We start from the raw sequence: 20866 nt of genomic DNA on the forward strand, positions 1-20866 counted from the left end.
TCCAAAATGCCCAGGTCTAACAACTTATTTCTAAGTTATTTTATTATTATTTTCCTTGAGGTCAAATGCTCAATGTGGCCGCTGAACTAAAACAAGTGTGACACCCTTGACTGTTAATGTCTTTTGCATAATTTTTGCATTTTGCCGTGGATTTGTGGACTCCTGTGGACCGGATTGGACCCTTAGGCCGGCCAGTTTTGGCCCCTGAACCATTTATTAGACACCCTTGTTTTAACCCTTTCATGCATACTGGTCACTACAGTGGACAGTTATTTTACAGATGTTCTCTTGTATATTCATGGATTTTGTTGTTTTAGTTGCATATCAGACAACACAGTGGACGCTTATGCACCATCTCATACACTGCAATTCACCAATTACTGATAAATACTTGATAAACCTGATCTGTGGTAACATGTTGGAGAGTAAATCAATTGCTATTTGTTATTAGACTGTAATTAACAGTTTTCTTAAACAAAAAGTAAAAAAATACATATATTATGTCCATGAAGTGAGTAATAACTTGTATTGGAGTATGATAAAATGTGAGAAAACATCAGATTAACTACATTAAAAGAAAATATTTCATAGTTTTCACACAGTATATCACTTTCTGGTATTGTATTTCAGATATATGTTTCTTTTCTTCAAAAATTAAACACATGTTGTCCAGCTGAGTAGACATTTTTGAAACCCCATAAAAAACAGCTTCATAAAAAATTTCAGTGACATCGTTTTTTTTTTTTCATGCCTAAAGAGGAATAAAAACACTCAGGAAAAATATCTTGACTAAGGTTTTCATAATTCACGCATGAAAGGGTTAACTAACCAGTTTTTCAGTGAACCTGCAGTAGAATGTGTCTTGTTCTGTTCCTTCTTCATATACAATAAGTGTTCAGTCAGGGCATCCACGCACAGGTCCCACCTGTGGATTCAGCCGCTCGTGCTTGTGTATATCCTGCATGTATCCACGTGGAGGCGGGAGCGCACGAGGGAAGAGGGGGGGATGCCACCGCCCAATCAGAAGTGGGCACCGCTTGAGCTGTATAAAAGCCTCGCGCACTCCTCCTCGGCAGCTGCGGTTCTCAGTGCTCTTCAGTCCAGTCCAGACCTGCACCGGAGCCGGGCTTTAGTCGACACCGAACCACTTCGAGTGCCCTTCAGGAATATATCTATATATATATATATATTTTTATTTTTTTTGCTCAAACAGCTCGATATTTGTTTTTGACTTGTGGTTATTTTGGAGGAGCGTGTGAAGCGGACAACATGCGTCTGATCCAGAACATGACGACCATCTCGGAGTATCCGACCCCAGAGTACTCTGGCCCCAGCCGGACCATTAAGATAGCGGTGATAGGAGGCAGCGGAGTGGGCAAAACTGGTAAGGACAAGGGAAGACTAAGTTAACGTTTATTGCCACATTATCTGTCTGAAACACTCCTAATATACTGTTCCTGTTTTTCTTTACTTTAGCTCTGGTTGTTAGATTCCTGACAAGGCGATTCATCGGAGACTATGAGAGGAATGCCGGTGAGTTAAACTGATCAAATATCAGAAACTAGACTCATTTGACTCCAAAAATTATTACCTACTTAGGTGTTAAAATGTGCTTTTCTTTGTACGTGCAGGTAATCTGTATTCTAGAGAGGTCCAGGTGGACGGAGAACAAGTGGCCATCCAGGTCCAGGACACTCCTGGTGCAGAGGTAAGATCCCATCGTCAGCTTTTCTTCTAATTCTACAACAAAAAACGGATTTCCTAGTGTATTTTCCCAGCGTCAAATTTTAAATACCAGAGCTTCAACCTACTGGAATCTGTTTAAGAGTCAGGGATAATCCCATACAAAGATAATACAGTCTAATTTACTGTGTGACTGTTAAGGTCATCTAAGTATCTCTTGTCTGGGCACCAGTCCAAAGCCAAACATGTGTGTATATGTATATTTTTCCCTTCAGCCCTTCAGTTAGGTGGTCTAATCTCCTATTTGAGCTAATGGATGTCTGAGGCCAGAGTAAATGATACCCTCATCCAGATCCAGACTGTTCAATCACCCACACCTCACTGTTCAGCAGGAGTAACCCTATAGCTCTTGTCTGCCTCAGACAGCATTCCAGTCATTACAAAAGATCAGGTGCATGAAAACAGGAATGTTTAGTCTGCTCTCAAATTCACAAACGTCCTCTTTACTTTATGCTTCAGATCTCTGTAAGAAGTTGTGCTGAGCCGGTTTTAACCAGTGTCTTTCCTCCTTAACTCCATAGATGAGCGACAATGGCATCAGTCTACCTGAACATGTGTCCTGTTCCATCCAGTGGGCTGATGCTGTGGTGCTGGTCTACTCTGTGACAGATCGCCATAGCTTTGACCTGATTGATCAGTTGCACCAGCTGGTTGTGCGTGCCGGCAGTGGGAATACTCCCCCAGTCATCCTGCTGGCCAATAAGGCAGACTTACTGCACCTGAGACGTGTCGACACCCAGCAGGGCCCTTTACTGGCAGGAGCTCTGGGCTGCTCTTTCTATGAAGTGTCAGCCAGCGAGGACTACAACCAGGTCCACGGGGCGTTCCACAGGCTGTGCTGTCAGCTTGCCAAGCAGCAGCCAGCCCCCGCCTCCAACCCCACACAGAACTCTGCCAGCACTGCCACAGAAAAGAGGCGCTCGCCTCTCATCCCCAGGCCAAAGTCTCCTAACATGCAAGACCTGAAGAGGCGTTTCAAACAGGCGCTGTCAGCAAAAGTGAGGACTGTCACCTCAGTGTGAAGGGGATAAAAGTTGAAAGTGGTCCAAAGTGGCCACAGAAAGAAGGAAAGCATTGAAAGAGGACAGAGGAGATTCACTGTTCTCCATAGACGTCCTGTGCTGATGAGGACACAGTGAGAAGGACAGTGATTGGTTCTAACACAGGGCAGATGAATCTTGATAGAGGTAATGATATTTAGGCAGGAAAGGCGTCTGTCCTGACAAACTATGTGTGAGGAGGTTTGTCACCTTAAGTGGCATAACGGACAGCTGAGGACAGACAGACAGCTGCTGTCTGGAGTGGACTGAAACCCAGATGATCTGGGTATGAACACACAAACTGTAAATCATGCTCTCTTGGCAACAGTGCCGCTAAAGGACACTACTGCTTATTTTTAGTCTCTGCTCATTGTGACAGTCTTTATTCAGACTGCCTCTACATGGCACAGCTAAATGCAGGTATTATTAAACCAGCCACTTGAGCTCAGTGCAGCCAGTATGTGTTTGTGTATTCAGTCTGTTTGTCAGTAATAACTGCAGTGTATTTTTTGCATCCAAAACCATCATTGTGAGGGATGATTGCGGGGGAGTGGAGCAGCAGTATGTAGCATGTGGCGGTTATTATTATCACTATTGCACTTTAAAAGGAAAAGTCCAAAGGGCCATTTGTTATTTATTTGTTATGGTGTCACTTTTTTGGTCACAATAAAATGATGATGAATTAGAATATGTCTGTGTTCTCTTGTTTATCATTTGGTACGTGCATTTCATAAAATACACCATCTAATACACAATGGTTTAGCATGTTTATTTTTATATTTACAGAATCAGTATGTAATTATCATTCATAGTAATAAAATTGCAATAATGCTAAATGCAATATCCAAATCCTAATTTTCCAATGAACATGCCATCATAAATGATGCATTGCATTGGTAGAGATGTCCCAGCATAAGAGTCATTCACTAAATGTTGTGTTTTTACAGACAAAGCATCATCTTTTTATATATCCGTTCCCAATGAAATCATGAGTCATGCTGTGTTCAGTCAAAAACATTCACAACTTAAATTTTCGGCACATTTCAAATCTTGTTCTTTAGAAAGTCCTTGGCTCTAAGCACAGGAATGACAAACCTCACTGCTGCTGTGAATAAGATGACGCACACAGATAAAGGTAGTCTGGCTGATGGATATACCTACTCTTAGATAAAAAAATCCTCTTTGACCAGATGAATGATGAATATCACAAAGACAATGGAGGCATGACTACATAGAGCCGCCTCTCAGATCTGCAGATCCCACTAAAGCTTAAACCTCAGGTGAAGTTCTTGGCCTCAGACAATCAATTTGACAGAAAGGCTGCTTACATAACCTAAGAGGACAGTGAAGGAGGAGTTCATAGTTTCCTCAGTGCTTAGTTTGTTTTCTTAGAGGCTCCTCTGAGAATTAAATCTCCAAGAAGATGAGGAGAAAACTTTATTAAGTGCCTTTTCAATAAAACTCTAACGAATGTGTCTTATTACATTACACTATCTACATTATCTGGTTATTTACAACTGAAAACCCAATTAGCAAATGTAGGATATCTTGTTTCTGTCTGTCAGGCAGACTAATGGGCCATGAAACACCCAACTTAAAAATTTACTACACTTCCCTGCTTGATCTCTGTTAAAATGAGGGAGATTCTTGCCTTTTAGAATCCCTCCATCAGTGTAGGAGGCTGCTGTAACTCAGGTGATTCATGTTCGAGTGACACAAAAAGGTGGGTGTGGGAGGCTCAGGTAGGAGAGCTCCAGGTGTGACTGAGTTACCGGCTTTAGCAGGCAGTGGGAAACCATCTGTTAATTATTCTGCTCTCATTTGCCAACACATGATATCATGGGGTGAGAATGGATGTGTACAGCTTTCCTCTGTTCACACCTCCGCTGGTAATGAATTCACACATATGTCCTGATTTTAACGCATCCCAGTCAAAGCAGCTGACAACTGAGGCCGGTGCATTGAATATGGAAACAGAAAAACTCTCACGTGTGTTCATTTGAAAAGTAACTCATTTTAATTTTGATATTAACATTTGGCAAGGACAATAATATCATACTTATTTTCTGTGCCTGAGGAAAATAAGCCACAATGCTCCCTTTATATAATGAATGTATACCTTACTTTAAACTCTTATCCAGCAGAATGCATTAATGTTTGCCTGATAGGAATGTTTTGTTGCTTCTTTGCACTCTGTCTCCTTGATTTTAATAAAGCCTCTCGTTATTCTCTCCACATTTTTGGTGCATGTGTCCTTCTCCATGTGTCTTTCCACGTGACGCCGTTAGACACCGATATCAGGAGCCAGTCTTTGGGTGGTGAAGAGGAGCTCAGCGATATCTGTGGGCCTCAGCAGTCGAGTAGACAGAACCAGCACCTGGAGCAGAGCACAAGACACCCATTCAGGTCCACTCAGGTCACCGTGTGTACCTCAACACTTACAAATGAAGCAGACTTGAATGTCAGGGAAGGTGAAGTGCAAACCGGCAGTCAACAAGGTGCATGAATCAGGTGCCTTGTAAATGTTGTGACTCTTCATCTCATGCGTTTCCTCCGGGATGAAGAGTCAAATGATCACCTTATTTGCTTTAATTGTTTCAGGTCCAGTTCACTAGTACTGATGATTTTCCACTAACTCTTAAATGATTTTACAAAATACATCAGAGAACACAAAGCTTAGTTGCAAATCTGTAATTGCTGAGGCTAAGCAAACATATAAAACAGTATATATGCACCACATGTTTATGTTATTTCAGGTATGGACTGAAGCAGCAACGCACAAACCAGGATGCAATATTTCCACAAAGATACATTTAACCTGGAGTTTTAAATAATCTTATATCTATGCAGAACAAACAGACTCAAGCACAGTTTTTAGCGGTTAAATGTGCCCTCCCCACACACCCCCACTGACAGAACAACCACCACCCCTAGTCCAATGGACAGTGCAATATTCCCCCCTACCTCAGTGCAATAGTCACAACCCGTGCACCTTGTTTCTTACCTTGTATACATCATATATTGTCTGTATACATCCTCATTTGTTGTGCATATTTCTCATCTGTAGTACAGAGTTAGCTTTTGTATATTTCAGTAGTTTTAGTAGTACTCTAGTATTATATGTATACTTAATATTTTATCCTGTAGCCTTTTGCACATGCCTACATTTTTAGTATTTTGTGTGACAATTTTTACAAAGTTTTTTTTTGCGTGTTTATGCTGCTAAACAGAAGAGGAACGCTAAACTGTTTTTTATTGTTCCTGTGACAGTGACAATATAGTTCTATTCTATTCTATTCTATTCTATTCTATTCTATTCTATTCTATTCTATCTGGAAGACATTTAAAGAAATCAAGTGATGTGTGGATGAAGGCACAAACTTAGAGGAAATATTTCTTTAGTAAAACATCTGTATAAATGTGGAGAGAGCATTCTTTATGTTAACTGCACTGAAATATATTTATCTAGTAAGGAGTAAATGCTCAGAAGTCCTTATGCGATGCTTGATTATGTAATGTTATGTGTTAATGATATTAGAAGTAGTACAGACAGCATCATTCATTGTTTATGAAAGACTAAGTTATTAGAAACTTGTAGAGTTTAGTCAGTGTTTAAAGTTGGCAGTGCTTGATAGTTTTAATGTGTGATTTGGCAGAAAATTCCATGATTTTTATTCGTTATCCATTAAAATTGATTCATTATCCATTTTTATGCATCTACTCCTTTTCTGTGTTTTCTAGCTGTAGAAAGGCTTCTCCACGATGCCCTGATTCTGTCTAATCACTATTGTTTTCAGACAGGCCGGTGTTATGAATGTGATTGACAGCTGTAATTACCAACTGCTGATCAGATACTGTTGCCTGGGTATGATTCTACTATAAAAAAGCAGGTTCACTTCTGCATAACAGCATGAAACAATGTCATTTTCATCTAGTTTATATTTATTTAGACTGAGGAGAGAGCTGCAGAAAGGAAGGTGTGTATTTTCACATTCTGGCATTTTTACGCTTCATTTTGGCTCCTGCAGCTTTAACACTCCCTCCATGAACTCCCAATGTTAGGATCATAACTATTTTTAAGCACTATGACTTTTCTGTATATTAAATCAAATCATTCATTGTAGTTTTGTGTGTTCCTGGCGCGAACACACCTAGACTGCAACTACAATAGAATAGAATAGAATAGAATAGAATAGACTTTAATGTCATTTTGTGTACAATGAAATTAGGAAAGCAACTCAAGTCAGTTCAGCATCATTAACAAAACACCAGTGCTACAGAAATAAGAATAGAGCAAATATAAAATTACAAAAACTATAAATAAGATAAGAAAATATAATAAAAATTTTATAATTTATCAAGGTAACATAAGAATAAAGCTTAGAAGAATAAAAATAAAACAAAATATGAATACGTGCAATTTACAGTATTAAGGGTGCAGTTCAAGGTTCTGGTCATCATCTACACAGCTCTTCATGGTTGGGCACCGCCTTATCTTAGTGAATTGTTGCATCAGCATGCTTCCGCACGGCCATTGAGGACAGCTGATCAGAGTCTGCTGCTCATTCCTCCTACCAGGCTCAAAAGCAAACGGGACAGAGCCTTTTTAGCAGTTGCTCCCAGATGGTGGAATGCCCTTCCACCTGGTCAACAAGCAGCAGCCTCCGTGGACATTTTTAAGAGATGTCTCAAGATGCACTTTTATTCTCTTGCATTTATGGGTATTCCTTGATTTTATCGGGTATTTTAGAATTTCATATTTTTGCACTTTGTATTTTTTGTGTGTTGCTGTCTTATATCCTTTTAATCTGTAAAGCACTTTGTGAGGTTTTCTTTGTGATAAGTGCTATATGAATACATTGTATTTACTTGCTTTACTTAACAGTATGAAACTGTATGTATATCTATGAATAATTAAATTGTAATAAATATATGTTGTTATACATATTTACAAGCAGTTAACTATGGTTTTTTTGCTACATCTAGATCAAAAGGACTGTCTCTTTGAATTCCGTTTACTGTTGATGGATGCAGTTGTGTAAATGACAGAATGCCTTGATGTTCAGCCATGAAAAAATTAGCTGTAAGAAATTATGTGATCATCGACTATAAAACCTCAGAGGCTGTCAACGGATATTGAAGGTTATGTATACATTTCAATAAGGGCAAGGGCTCAAAAAGAAGTGAAGTAAATAATGGTGCAGTTCTGATTTAGGTATTTAACATAAAGTTTCAACTGAAATGCACATTCTATGAGTCTCTCTGAATATTTTATTGGTATCTTCATAGATGCATAACATTATGCATCTAGTAGAACCAGATGCAGAAAATAAATTCCGTCTGTTTGCAAATGACAGGTTTATAGGAGTATACCTGTGATACAAATCGTATTAAATGGGAGTTGAATGTGTGACTTTAAATCTGGCTCTAAAGAGATGTTGGATGAACATCATAAATCATACATCACGAACCAAAATGGAGGATGAAAAATGTGATGTTACAAGTCCTTTTGCTTGAAGAGTCTTCTTATTTTTGCAAATGTTAAGTTATATTCTGAGTTATATTTTCCAACTGTATCTTGTATATTTATTTTAAGAGGTACTGAACAGTCAGGTTTGATTCGTGTGTGTTGTTTTGATGTACTCACACCTGCCTATGCTGAACTCAGAGTGGAGGTCATATTCTACCTAAAAGATCTAATTTTACATCTTTAGAAAGTAGTTGTGGTAAAGAGCATAGAGCAGGAAAAACAGAATACAAACTTAGGGATTTTTTGTGGTCAAGACATGCTAGCCTAATAGCGCAGATGCTGAGCAAAAGCTGTGCACATGCAAAAGCATGTGCTTTTCTTAGAATTAGCTTATGGAGTGACTGACATGTTCTGCCCAGTAACTACCATTAACCAGTGGTGTAGTCTACGTGATACGCAGGTATACGCCGTACACCCACTACAAAAGGTCCCAAATTTCCGTATAACCACTGAAAATGCGCAAAGATACGTATCGGCACGGTTTGATGACATAACTTTCACTTTACCGCAACCAATAATAAGCACACGATGAATGACGTCATTGAACAATGGGAGTCTCCAAGAGTCACTAAAGACTATAAAAAAGAAACAAAGGAAACTCTTTTTTGGCGGGCTTTTTTCTTTTTCTCTCTGTGACGAATGTGTGTTTGATGCTAGATTCTTTTTGTAACTTTTGCCTGAAGCAATAAACAAAGCTATGTTAACTTTTTAAAACCTCAAACCTTCTTTTTTGGTGAGTTATTCCATTTCTCCTGGTTTGGTCCGTCCATCCGAGACGTAACTGGTGAGTTAAACTTAAGTGACATGACGACCCCTCTGGTAAGCAGCCTAAATGGAGTAGTGACAGAGCCACCGATTTTAGTACTTTGCAGACACGTAGACGTTGTCCAGGAATCAGCAAAGTTACTTTTCCGGGGTAGTAAAATTAGAAAAATCTGGAACAATGATCCATTTAACTAACATAATTATGGTTTTTTGAGATTATTGGGCTACGTGTTACATACCGATTTAAAAGTGTGTTCTAGTTAAAGTAAAACCTATATTCTTCTTTGGTTGTATGACATTAAATCTGTTTTCTCTGCAGCTCTAGGTCAACATCCACGATGGGCTTCAGGTCTGTCTGCAGCAGCACAGAAAATATGCTGCCAAGAAAACAGTGACTTTATGAAGTTTGATGTCAAAAACTGCCGTGACCGTCTGGCTCGTATATGTTATGCAGGTACTGTATGTCCTAAGGGTAGCGAATGGGTGCTGAGGGCTGTGTGTTTGCACATGATGGCCAGCAGGATATTATATAAGCGGAGCCTTTATTCACTTACCCTGATTACAGATGGGAGGCTTTGATCGTTTCCAGGCCTTTCATTGCTTCTGGCCTCTTTCTCAAAGCCTTGTATTATAACAAACACACATCACCCTGCCTGATCTCCTGCTTTGCTTTTCTCACACCCCTCTCCGTTGGTGAACATGCATTAATTTGCATGTTTCGCATGTGTATGTGGACTGCATGTATAATCAAGAGTTAAATCACCCAAACAGACCAATACTGGGAAATACTGAGTAATATGTATGCACCTCAGATGGGTCTCTTATCTCTACACCTGATTGATGCCTCTTGTGTATGTAGGTCAGCGTTTAAAGTCAATCGTATTCTTATCACTCATCCATATTTCTGGGCTGGTCAGGTCTGACTCTAAATGCTCACAGTGTGGACACATCTGTCTGGTGTAAATTTACATACAGGCTTAGAAAGTCACTTACAATTGTAAATGGCACAGTGTAATATGGAATTGGGTCATATTTCTTGTCGCTGGATGACTAATGTTGGTTGTTTATTTATTATTATTAATTACTGATGACTCAAAATTGCCTGTCTGGTATAATGAAGATACCTCAAGCCTTGCCGTCCGTGAACCCACCTTTCAAGAATCACTGTTTATCCATCTCGTTTTCATTAAGGATGTGATTTTCATGGCGGTGAGAAATTGGACTTTACTGTCAAATTAATTTACCTTATGAATGTATTTCAATCTGTATTGTAATACTGAGCCATACCTGGATTAATCTTTCATTTATGCATTTATAAAGGACTGCATGGAGAAAATTATTCCTTTTTATTTTTATTTATCCTTTCTCAGAGAATTTTCTAATGAATCTATCCATTAACATATCACTTTGTAATAGGCAGGGCAGTATCAAATTAATTCGATGAACTGAAGTTTTGCTTTCTGAAGATCATAGAATAGAAACAGTGCGTCACCAGCACTGTTTACAGGGATAGTGGGGAGCTGCTGACCTTGACTGGGGATGTTGTCAGATGGTGGAAGGAATACTTCGAGGATCTCCTCAATCCCACTGCCACGTCTTCCATGGAGGAAGCAGAGGCTGAGGGGGACCAGAGGATGTGCTCCAACTACAGGGGGATCACACTCCTCAGCCTCCTGGGTAAAGTCTATTCCAGGGTACTGGAGAGGAGGATCCAACCGATAGTTGAACCTCGGATCCAGGAGGAACAATGCGGTTTTCATCCTGGTCGCAGAACACTGGACCAGTTCTACACTCTCTACCAGGTGCTCGAGGGTTCATGGGAGTTCGCCCAACTGGTCCACATGTGTTTTGTGGATCTGGAGAAGGTGTTCGACCGTGTCCCTCGTGGTATCCTGTGGGGTGTGGTTCAGGAATATGGGGTCCGGGGCCCTCTTTTAAGGGTCCGGTCCTTGTATGACCGAAGCAGGAGCCTGGTTCACATTGCCGGCAGTAAGTCAGACCTGTTCCAGGTGCATGTTGGACTCAGGCAGGGCTGTCCTTTGTCACCGGTTCTCTTCATTATTTTTATGGACAGAATTTCTAGGTGCAGCCAGGGGCCGGAGGGGATCCGGTTTGGGGACCACAGGATTTCATCTCTGCTTTTTGCAGATGACGTTGTCCTGTTCGCCTCATCGAACCTGGACCTTCAGTGTGCCCTGGGGCGGTTTGCAGCCGAGTGTGAAGCCAGCGGGATGAGGATCAGCACCTCCAAATCCGAGGCCATGGTTCTCGACTGGAAAAAGGTGGTCTGCCCTCTCCGGGTCAGTGGGGAGTCCTTGCCCCAAGTGGAGGAGTTCAAGTATCTTGGGGTCTCGTTCACGAGTGAGGGAAGGATGGAGCGTGAGATTGACAGACGGATCGGTGCAGCGTCTGCAGTGATGCAGTCACTGTATCGGTCGGTTGTGGTGAAGAAGGTTTACCGATTTACTGGTCAATCTTCGTTCCTACCCTCACCTATGGTCATGAGCTTTGGGTCATGACTGAAAGGACAAGATCCCGGATACAAGCGGTCGAAATGAGTTTCCTCTGTAGGGTGGCTAGGTGCACCCTTAGGGATAGGGTCAGGAGCTCAGTCACCAGGGAGGAGCTCGGAGTAGAGCCGCTGCTCCTCCACATCCAGAGGGGCCAGCTGAGGTGGCTCGGACATCTGTTTCAGATGCTTCCTGGATGCCTCCCCGGGGAGGTGCTCCGGGCATGTCCGGCCAGGAGGAGGCCTTGGGGAAGACATGTTGGAGAGACTATGTCTCTTGGCTGGCCTGGAAACGCCTCGGGGTCCCCCCGGAAGAGCTGGAAGAGATGTCTGAGGAGAGGGAAGTCTGGGCATCCCTGCTTAGACTGTTGCCCCCGTGACCCGGCCCCAGATAGGTGGAAGACAATGGATGGATGGATGGAAGATCATAGAAAATATCCATATGGAAAAATCAAGATTAATTCCTCTAGGGACCTTAATTTTTTTGGTCATATGGCCTAACTTTAGCTTTTAAAGATGTATTTATGAAAAAAAATCAAAGGCGGAGATGTTTGATAAATCACTAATCACAGTGGTACTAATTATGAAACATCTTTTGTTATTTTTTTACAACGATTAAAGTCACATTTATAGAATAATTCTGAGCTTTTAAATTTTACCATAAATTTGACCATTTACAGGAATATTTTTTTAGTTAGTCAAATAGCCAGTTACAGAGTTATAGAGAAATCTAACTGTATTGAGCCACCGGAGGAAACGTAAATTTTATGCAATTTGCAGGGTTTTCATTTTTATATTGATATTGAGAGAGTGAGGTAATGTGCTGAAAAAACTGAACATCTGCAAGGAAACAACTAAATTAGGACTCAAACAGTAAACAGGTAAGGTGATGGGAGGAAAAACATTTGGATAATATTGAAGAAATGACCTTATTCCATCCTCCTATCAATCTGCCCCTTTCAGATTTCATTCCTCATCTGCTCATCATGTGACACTTGCTGACTTTGACTTGTGACTATACTCACTTGTGTCCCTGGTTTGTGGGCGGAGACTAGCTCTTTGATGAGGCGAAGCTCTGCAGGCGTGACCCCGCCGACCAGGAAGAGGAAGAGCAGAGGGTTGTCACTGGGATGTGGTCGACTCACCTGGAAGTCAGACAGAGACATTGTGACTGATTGTGTATTTTCAGGCTGCTCTGCTCCCTAAAACAAAACAGTAAATCCTTGTTATAAAGATAACTCTTTCCCTCTAAGTATGAGTATATTTGGCTCTCTGTGTTTCTGACTCACTACTCAGCTGAACACCATTGACACCACAATGATACTGATGAGGGTGAACTCGGTGAGGATACAGGTCGCGCATGTTGTCTCACCCTGGTGTTACGACGGCTAACACGTGGACAGCCGGGCAGGTGCGCACAAACACACACACCAAACAAAAACTGAGCATCACCTGCATAAGGAATACACAATATGTGACTGAGGCTGACTTTAAGATGAGTTTTTAGAGAGCAGCAGAGTGAGGTGCTTCTGCTGCGTACAATTGGCTGCCATGGAATAATAGCTGCATGTTATTGGCTGGTGGTCAGGCCACATCTGCTGCCTGTGAATCCTAATCAGGCAATCAGAGCTGCAGGGGGGCGGCCCCAAGGCAAGAGTGGCTGTACACGTGAAGCACCAGAAGGCTGGCGTGAAGCGTGTCAGGGATGATTCAACATGTGTTTACTGAAAAATATGTGAACGACTGCTTTCTGCTCATGTCATATGTTGTGTTTGGATGGGGATGCAGGAGAAAGAGACGACGAAGCGGCTCCATGTGCAATGCTCCGCCGGTGGGTTTGTTGATCCAAAAATGTAAACTGAAACTACAAGTGTCTGGACCATGTGCACCGCCATGGGATGCACCAAGGGGGGGAGGGGCTTATAGTAATGTGTAAACCTGAAGTGTGACATGAGGTGTGACTTTAAGTGACAATGAAGAGAACGGAGGAAAGTCAGGTTTGTTTGTCCTCAAGGTGAAGTACATCCATCTCATAAAAGACGTTTATTCTGATAAAAGCAGGGTCCTGGCATTCATTTACCTTTATTTTTGCCAAGTTGTCACAGCATAAAAACACACTTTGTTTGGTGGATGAAAAGTAAGCTTTATAAATCAGAGCTTGGATGTTAATATAGACCCAAGCAAATTGAATTAAAGGTCCAGTGTGTAGATGAAATGAAATACAGCATTCATAATTATGCTGTCATTAGTGTATAATCATCTTAAAAAACAGATCTGGAAGAGCAGGTGACCTCTAGAAAGTCCACCACATGGCACCACTATGTTCCTGTATTCTTTTTGTTGGATCTCACATCAGCATGCCACTGATTCACTTATGCTTCTTCCATTTAGTTAGTTTTAGTCCTGTTCTTTGTTTTTCATGATGATTGCCTTCTGTAACTTCACGAGATTGGTTTGAAAATTTGAGCTATCCAAAAAGTTTTTATGGACCAAGCCATGGGAAACCTCTTGGACCAAATACTGACAGAAAAACTGGATCCATTGACAAATATTTGGAGGAAAAAAAGCCCAGAAAGGACAAAACACTGGCACTGTAGGTAAGGATGAGGTATCAAAAAGTGTAATTTGCAACATCACTGCTAGATCTCATTAAGGCCCAGTTTACACAACAACGCTCTCAGGTAAAAACGACAAAATATCTGAGCGGATGTGCCTTTTGTTTAGATGGCAATGGCGTTTTTGGGGGTTGAAAATGCAAAAAAGTGAAACCACCTTCCAGAATGGAAATCTTAAAATTGCTCCACTCTAAAGGGTTAAAAACACAAAACTCCCAGTCCATGTTATCTTGTACTTTTGTGGCTTTATAATCTACCGTGGTGTTAAGCAATAACTCGACCTCCTCGTCTGTCCAGACAAAATTGTCAGTTTTGTGCGTTGCTTCGCCATGTTCTGTTTCCTGTTTTGTGATTGTATTTCGCACTAGGAGAGAACAGGAAGAGAAGCAGAAAGGTTCTACACAGGCGCTTGGTCTTGGTGGCGGTGATGCCACCTACCCACCTGGCGTGCATATTACACCGATAAACAGGAAATTTCACACACTTTTGCGTGTATGTCTGCATGCAGATTTTTCCCTCAAAACACATGTCTAAACGCAGAATTAAAAGTGAGAATGCAACACCACTTTTGTGTTTTCCGTTCAGATCGTTACCGTCTAAATGTAGCCTCAATTTTACACACTGGAGCTTATTTGGGCTCAATTTGTGGGTGTAGAAAATCTATCCTTTAATGCAGACAATGTCATAGGTTCACTGATGCAGGTAGGAGGGTTAAATTCACAAATGACTGATGTTATTACTGATCGCTGATCAGATTCTGTCACATGTGACTCCATTATCGTACAATGAAACTTGACACAGAAGCTTAGAAAACGACCTTGTCTATTCTACAGCAGTGTAAAACAGCCTCAGGTTCCTGTATCTTTACATTTAGTCTTGATTTAAACTGAGCTGATAGAAGTGTATTCTAAAAATTTGGGCATTTTCCCCCTGATTTCAGCTTTAAAGACCCCCTTCATTCATGAGACATAATAAAAACAGACTGCACTGAATAGAGTTCATTTTAATGTTTTCTTACTCTCTTCTTACCCGACCCCCCAAAAAAGCGTTCACTGACCACAAAAAAATATTAAATTGTCATCTTCTCCTCAACCCTCACTGAAAATTTCAAAATCTCTAAATGTTCAAATCCTGTCTTTATTAAACCCTTTCACCCTGAACAATACAACACTAACATGTGGATTTTATCTTCAGTGTGAAAGGTTACAATTGGCAAAAATCTGCATTCATTCCCAGGTCAAATGACCACAGTAGTTATGGGTGTTTACACTGGCGGAGGAGAACTTCTCCAGATTTGAGGGGAATTTGGCAGAATATAAAGTTCCTTATTTTCTGGCATGTCTGAAAACACTGAAATAAGACAAACTTGTCTACTGACGATGTGAAAGAAATCAACTTCCTATTATTCGGTTGCATACTATAAATGATATGAATGTTGCATTGCTATAAAATTGGATTAATTTAAAGTTAATCTGCTGGGTGCAAGATATGTTGCCTGTAAGTCTAGTTTTGTGAATCAATATTTGTGCACAGATGACTTCAGCCTCTACCATTTTTGTGTTGACACTAATCCTGTTAAATTCTAATTTCTGGTGAAAACAGAGAAACTTAAATCTTTTAGCAGATAAATGTGTGAAAAAGCTACAACCCTCAAAATCAGTGTAAGTCAATGATTACAGTGAATGAACTATGAAAAGTAGGGGAGGGGGATTGAAGGCTCCACATCCCAGCTTTAATTTAAACACTTTTATGTCAAAGTAGAAATAAATATGTGTGAATATAGTGTTTTAAGGGCTCCGAAGTTATTAGTTGGATAGACACGACCATTTTTAACTTCCTGTCTGAACTATAGGGTCTACATGTTATGATTATGCCTTTAATTGGATGAGCTGTGGCTATCATAATCTTCTAGAGAGCATGAAACTGGACAAAAGAGACTGAGCAGAGAGTGAACTTGGGAAAGCAGACATACACAAAAGCACATTTAGGTCACAGACTGGTAACGATCCAGTTTGAGGAAGTTTAGACGCCTGCAGAGCGTAGAGTGTTTAAGGCTGTAACCTCTGAGGACCGCAGAACACCGTATGGATAAAAATAGCCCTTTTATTTGGGTGGTTTTATTGCATAGAAGGGTGTGCACCGTGCTCCTATAGCATACTCAGGTTTATAGGTTCACTCCGTCTGAGTTGGGAGTTTTTGGGCCAAGTTTGTTCATTTGTGCAGAACCAGGCCATAGTTACACAACCAGACTAATGCCTCCCCCTGGGTAATCATCAGTTTAAGCAGGCCCAGATGTGGGATAATCAGTCTGTGGATAGTGATCTGCTCTGTGGTGGATATACATTACCCAAAAGCCCAAAAATCCATGTCTATTGCAGAAAAAACATTTGACCAAAACAGTTATATTACACCGCTCTGGGGCTCTGCGTCTTCTTTGGATGCATTCAGAATATAAAAGCCAGATAACAACAAAGAAAAATGAAAGAACTGAACTAATGGAAGCGTAGGTACATTACATATTGTTGCAGCACTTTCTATACAGCAAAGTCTCAGAATGGAAATCAGAAAAAAATACAGAATAAACGAAGATGTTTCTATCACTGACATGGATTACTTTCCTCTCCTGCTTCTGTTAAGGTTATGGTCCTCAACAACTATTATATTCAGGAGTGACACAGTGTAATATTTATGTGCTTATTCAACCAGCACTTTTACTTTCTGAAGCTCAATTCAGCTCAAACTAAAGGGACTTATGGATGTTATGAAAGACCTTAGGATGCACTGAATCTTGGCTGAAAAGCTCTAAAACGATGCAAACTGATGTTAAATTGCAATTTACAGCCCTAATATCTAACATATCAACTTCTACTCAAGCATTTTGTTTTATAAGCTCTGTACTCTGTAGATTTATTTTCTCTGAGTGCAGATTCCTGTTCTTGGAAACATTCTGTCCTTGCACCTTCTGTCGAGGCTGTTGTTTTTGGAGGTTAACTGCGTGTCACAAATGAAAAAGAAGGTAGTGATTCTTGGCTGAGTGCTTCTCTGAACAGTGTTTGCAGAGACCGTGGGTGAGAAGATAGTCAGAGATCACATTTCTTTCTCACCGCTCTTTTGGTTTTTACTGGTGAGATGGTTTTAAAAGGGGGGGGTCTGCCAATAGATGGGGGAGTCATATTCCCTGTTGGTATAGATTCACAGAGTTACTAATGCCATAAAGGAGGTTATGCTTTCATGTTTTCATTACTATTTATCTGTGAGCGTTATTACACAACAGATACTGCAGTGATTTCCATTAAAGTTGGTGGAACTGAAGGATGAACCCATTACATTCTTCCACCACTTTTTCACTTTTAAAACTCAGATTTTTCCAGCTGGAGCTTTTGAGGTCAAGTCTTTTTTTAAAATTTCTTATCATTCAGTGACATTGAACGGGTTTAAACATACTTTCATCCCAGGCTGAGTACATGTCCTACATACCGGGTTTCTTTCAGTATTCCACTGTATGTATCTGCAACAATTTTAAGATTTTATTACTCTCTAATTATTACGTAGAGTACCTCCAACATACAGAACTGTGTGAAAGTTTTAGGCCACAAGTAGGATTGGTGATTTAGCGAGAGCATAATGATACATTGTAATGCACATAAGCATTTCTCAGTCACTGTAACAAGACACAACTTTACTATAGAACAGCATTAAAAATGAGGAATTCAGAAAAAAAAAAAAAACAGACTCAAGTATCGAGTATTTGTGTGACCTTTCATTGTACTTAACATGTTTTGAACTCTTCTGCACAGACATGAGTTTTACTGAACTGATCTTCTAATATTTTACACCAGGTTTCATTCAACACATGTCCAATGTCTCTTATTGTTGGGGCTAATTTTTGTCATAGGAACCGAGATAACACTAAATACACTGACTGTAGAAGCTGTAGTTTATATTTTTTTATGACTTTTTAATGCTGTGCACAATATTTCCATTTATTTCCTTGTTGTTTTCTTTTTAATAAAGCTTCTGTACAGTACTGTATGTCTCTGACCTTTTACAGCCATTCATCCAATCTGCATCTCTGAGGTCAGCTGGCCAAGTTGCTTGTGATGATCCCAAGATTTAGGTTGAAACGCAAAGGAGATCATGTGCTTGTACTTGTAGCACCAAACTCTGGAATGACTTGGCTCTGCATATTGGATCTTATATCCCTGTTTTAAAGCAAATTTTATTGTTTTGAAGCCTTCAACTCACCACAGGGTCTCTTAAAAGATATGGAGCACATTTTTTTAAATTAAAGATTTAAATTCTGTGTAAGACATATAACATCTCATTTCCATTAAATAAAAATCATACCTGTAGAGAAAAGGGCATCAAAATGTGAATCTTGGTCCATTTTACAGCTGCACATGACTAGAGATACTCCAATTACTATTTCCAGTTTCTCTTACATTTGTATATTAATTCTAGTATTTTTAATTTCTTGATAAAGAAGAGAAAAAGTTGTCCCTCCTCCTCACTGATACTCTGCCTACCCAGGGATTAATTTTGAGTCTGTCATGTCGGCTATTGGACTTTGTCTGTCTTGTCTGTTTTGTTTGTCATTTCCTGTTTTATTTTGTTAAGTTTCCCTCATGTGTCTTGTCTGTTGTCTTTACTTCCTCTCCCTGATCGTGTTCACCTTTTCCCTGATTACCTGACTCCTCCCTGATTATCTCCACCTGTGTCCAACAAGGTTATTATCGTTAACGAAAACGAACGAAATGACGAAAACTAAAATTGAAATAACATTTTCGTTAACTGAAATAAATAAAAACTCTAATTAAAAGAAAAAAAAACGATAACTAACTGAAACTGTATTGTGAGTTTACAAAACTAACTAAAACGTATAAAAATTATGGATACAATTCCCTTCGTTTTCGTCTTTGTCAATGTCGGATTGATATTAAATTAATTTATTCCGCTCCAGCAGTTTGAGCTGGTGACACCATACGACACTTCACAGTCTGTCATGTGTGGTCACTGGTGGTTTCCAGTCATCTTCTGGTCCCCACTCTACCTGGAACATACAGACTAAAGCTGGGACAAAGCAGCACAGTCCTGTCTGGGGTTTACTGTAGTGATACATGGGTGGTTTTTTTTTTTTTTTTTTTTTTTTGGGGGGGGGCGTACCGTGTGTGTGCGCGAGTGACAGAGACAGACCAGAGCTAAAGGACAGAGTCAAACAGGACTAGCATCCAGGTTAAAACTGGAGAGTGTATCACCATGAAGAGGCCTTCCAAGCCCTGAACTGCACAGTTTAGAAGAGGAGAAAAGAGGAGGATGAAAACTAATCCAATTACAGAGGTACGGAACCTGTTAGAATGGTAAAAAACGTTTGATGTTACTTGCTACAGCTAGCTGAACTGAACTGAAGCAAAGTTGGCTAATAATGGAACTGGAGATGATTAAGATATGAGATATCTGCTAAGGTGTGGTTTACTGATGATGGACTGGGTTATATATGTTTATAAGTGGTTTATATATGTTTCTGTCTGCTTTAACTACTGGTTAGCTGGTTTATATATGTTTCTATCTGCTTTAACTGCTGGTTAGCTGGTTTATATATGTTTATATCTGCTTTAACTGCTGGTTAGCTGGTTTATATATGTTCCTATCTGCTTTAACTGCTGGTTAGCTGGTTTATAATATGTTCCTATCTGCTTTAACTGCTGGTTAGCTGGTTTATATATGTTCCTATCTGCTTTAACTGCTGGTTAGCTGGTTTATACATGTTTCTATCAGCTTTAACTGCTGGCTGCTTTGTGCATCTCCTCTCATGCTTTGCACATCTTCGCATTGTTTCACGTAAGTGACGTTGTGTATGGATTGCACCCCACCTCAACCTGCTATAGGGAATTTATACATTGTACGGTACATTGTGTCTCTGCTCAGTCCATGAGCCGCCCTAACCCGACCCCCAAATAAAGTGTCCAGGGTAACACATATCCGCACCTCACTAATTTCTTTGAATAGGATGATGAGGAAGATAAAATATATGAAATAACTAAAACTAATACTAAAACTAAACTAAACTAAAACTAAGCATTCAGAAAAAAACGATAACTAATAAAAACTAACAAACCTGCTCTAAAAACTAATTAAAACTAACTGAATAAGAGAAAAAAAAGTCAAAACTAATTAAAACTAAACTATAATTAAAAATCCAAAACTATTATAACCTTGGTGTCCAATTGTCTTCCTGCCCTCTTGTGTATTTAAACCCTCAGTCTTCCCCTGTTTAGTTGCCAGTTTGTGCTCTACAACTTGTTGTGTTCACTTACCAGCGTTTTTTGGATCCTGTTCGTTTGTCTGCCGTGTTTGACCCGTTTTTGTCCTTCGACCACCGATTCAGCCTGTTCCTGTCCTGCCTGCTCGTTTTTGACTTGGTTTGTGTACCTGACTCTGTCTCTGCCTTCTCCCTTTAAATACCTCAGCCTCCACCGATTACTTGTGCTTCGACTTTCGCCTGGATTACTACCGTGAGTTAGCCTGTCCCCCATGTACCGTTGCTTGTTTGACTGTCTTTCCGTGTATGACCTGGCTTGTTTATTGACCACCCTCTGTCTGTCCCTAGTGGGGATTCCGTTGGGGTTTTCCCGGCTCGGCCAAGCCGGTCGTCTGCCGTATCCAC

General features: G+C 40.3%; 2 protein-coding genes across 2 annotated transcripts in view; one reads left to right on the forward strand and one right to left on the reverse strand.

The window, feature by feature from the left end:
- The first annotated feature begins 1178 nt into the window (after positions 1-1178).
- rasl11b (RAS-like, family 11, member B) lies at positions 1179-3471 on the forward strand. The gene is made up of 4 exons (XM_030131656.1): positions 1179-1384; positions 1477-1533; positions 1632-1708; positions 2265-3471. Exons 1-4 carry the CDS (start codon positions 1270-1272, stop codon positions 2763-2765), a joined length of 750 nt encoding a protein of 249 aa, XP_029987516.1. The 5' UTR covers positions 1179-1269; the 3' UTR covers positions 2766-3471.
- A 1309-nt stretch (positions 3472-4780) lies between these two features.
- Positions 4781-20866, reverse strand: part of scfd2 (sec1 family domain containing 2) — a 122115-nt gene continuing 106029 nt past the window's right edge. Inside the window, exons 8-9 of the mRNA XM_030131654.1 lie at positions 12613-12732; positions 4781-5160 (exon numbers count right to left, since the gene is read on the reverse strand). Coding sequence (XP_029987514.1) covers positions 5068-5160; positions 12613-12732 — 213 coding nt within the window. The 3' untranslated portion in view covers positions 4781-5067. The remainder of the gene's footprint in view (positions 5161-12612; positions 12733-20866) is intronic.

Source organism: Sphaeramia orbicularis, chromosome 4 (genome assembly GCF_902148855.1).
Source record: "Sphaeramia orbicularis chromosome 4, fSphaOr1.1, whole genome shotgun sequence".
In the NCBI taxonomy this organism is placed as follows: Eukaryota; Metazoa; Chordata; class Actinopteri; order Kurtiformes; family Apogonidae; genus Sphaeramia; species Sphaeramia orbicularis.

Coding starts and splice junctions, on each gene's coding strand:
- rasl11b (XM_030131656.1), top strand. CDS start 1,270: ATGCGTCTGATCCAGAACATGACGACCATCTCGGAGTATCCGACCCCA. Junction 1,385..1,476: donor CAGCGGAGTGGGCAAAACTG/GTAAGGACAAGG, acceptor TCTTTACTTTAG/CTCTGGTTGTTAGATTCCTG. Junction 1,709..2,264: donor AGGACACTCCTGGTGCAGAG/GTAAGATCCCAT, acceptor TTAACTCCATAG/ATGAGCGACAATGGCATCAG.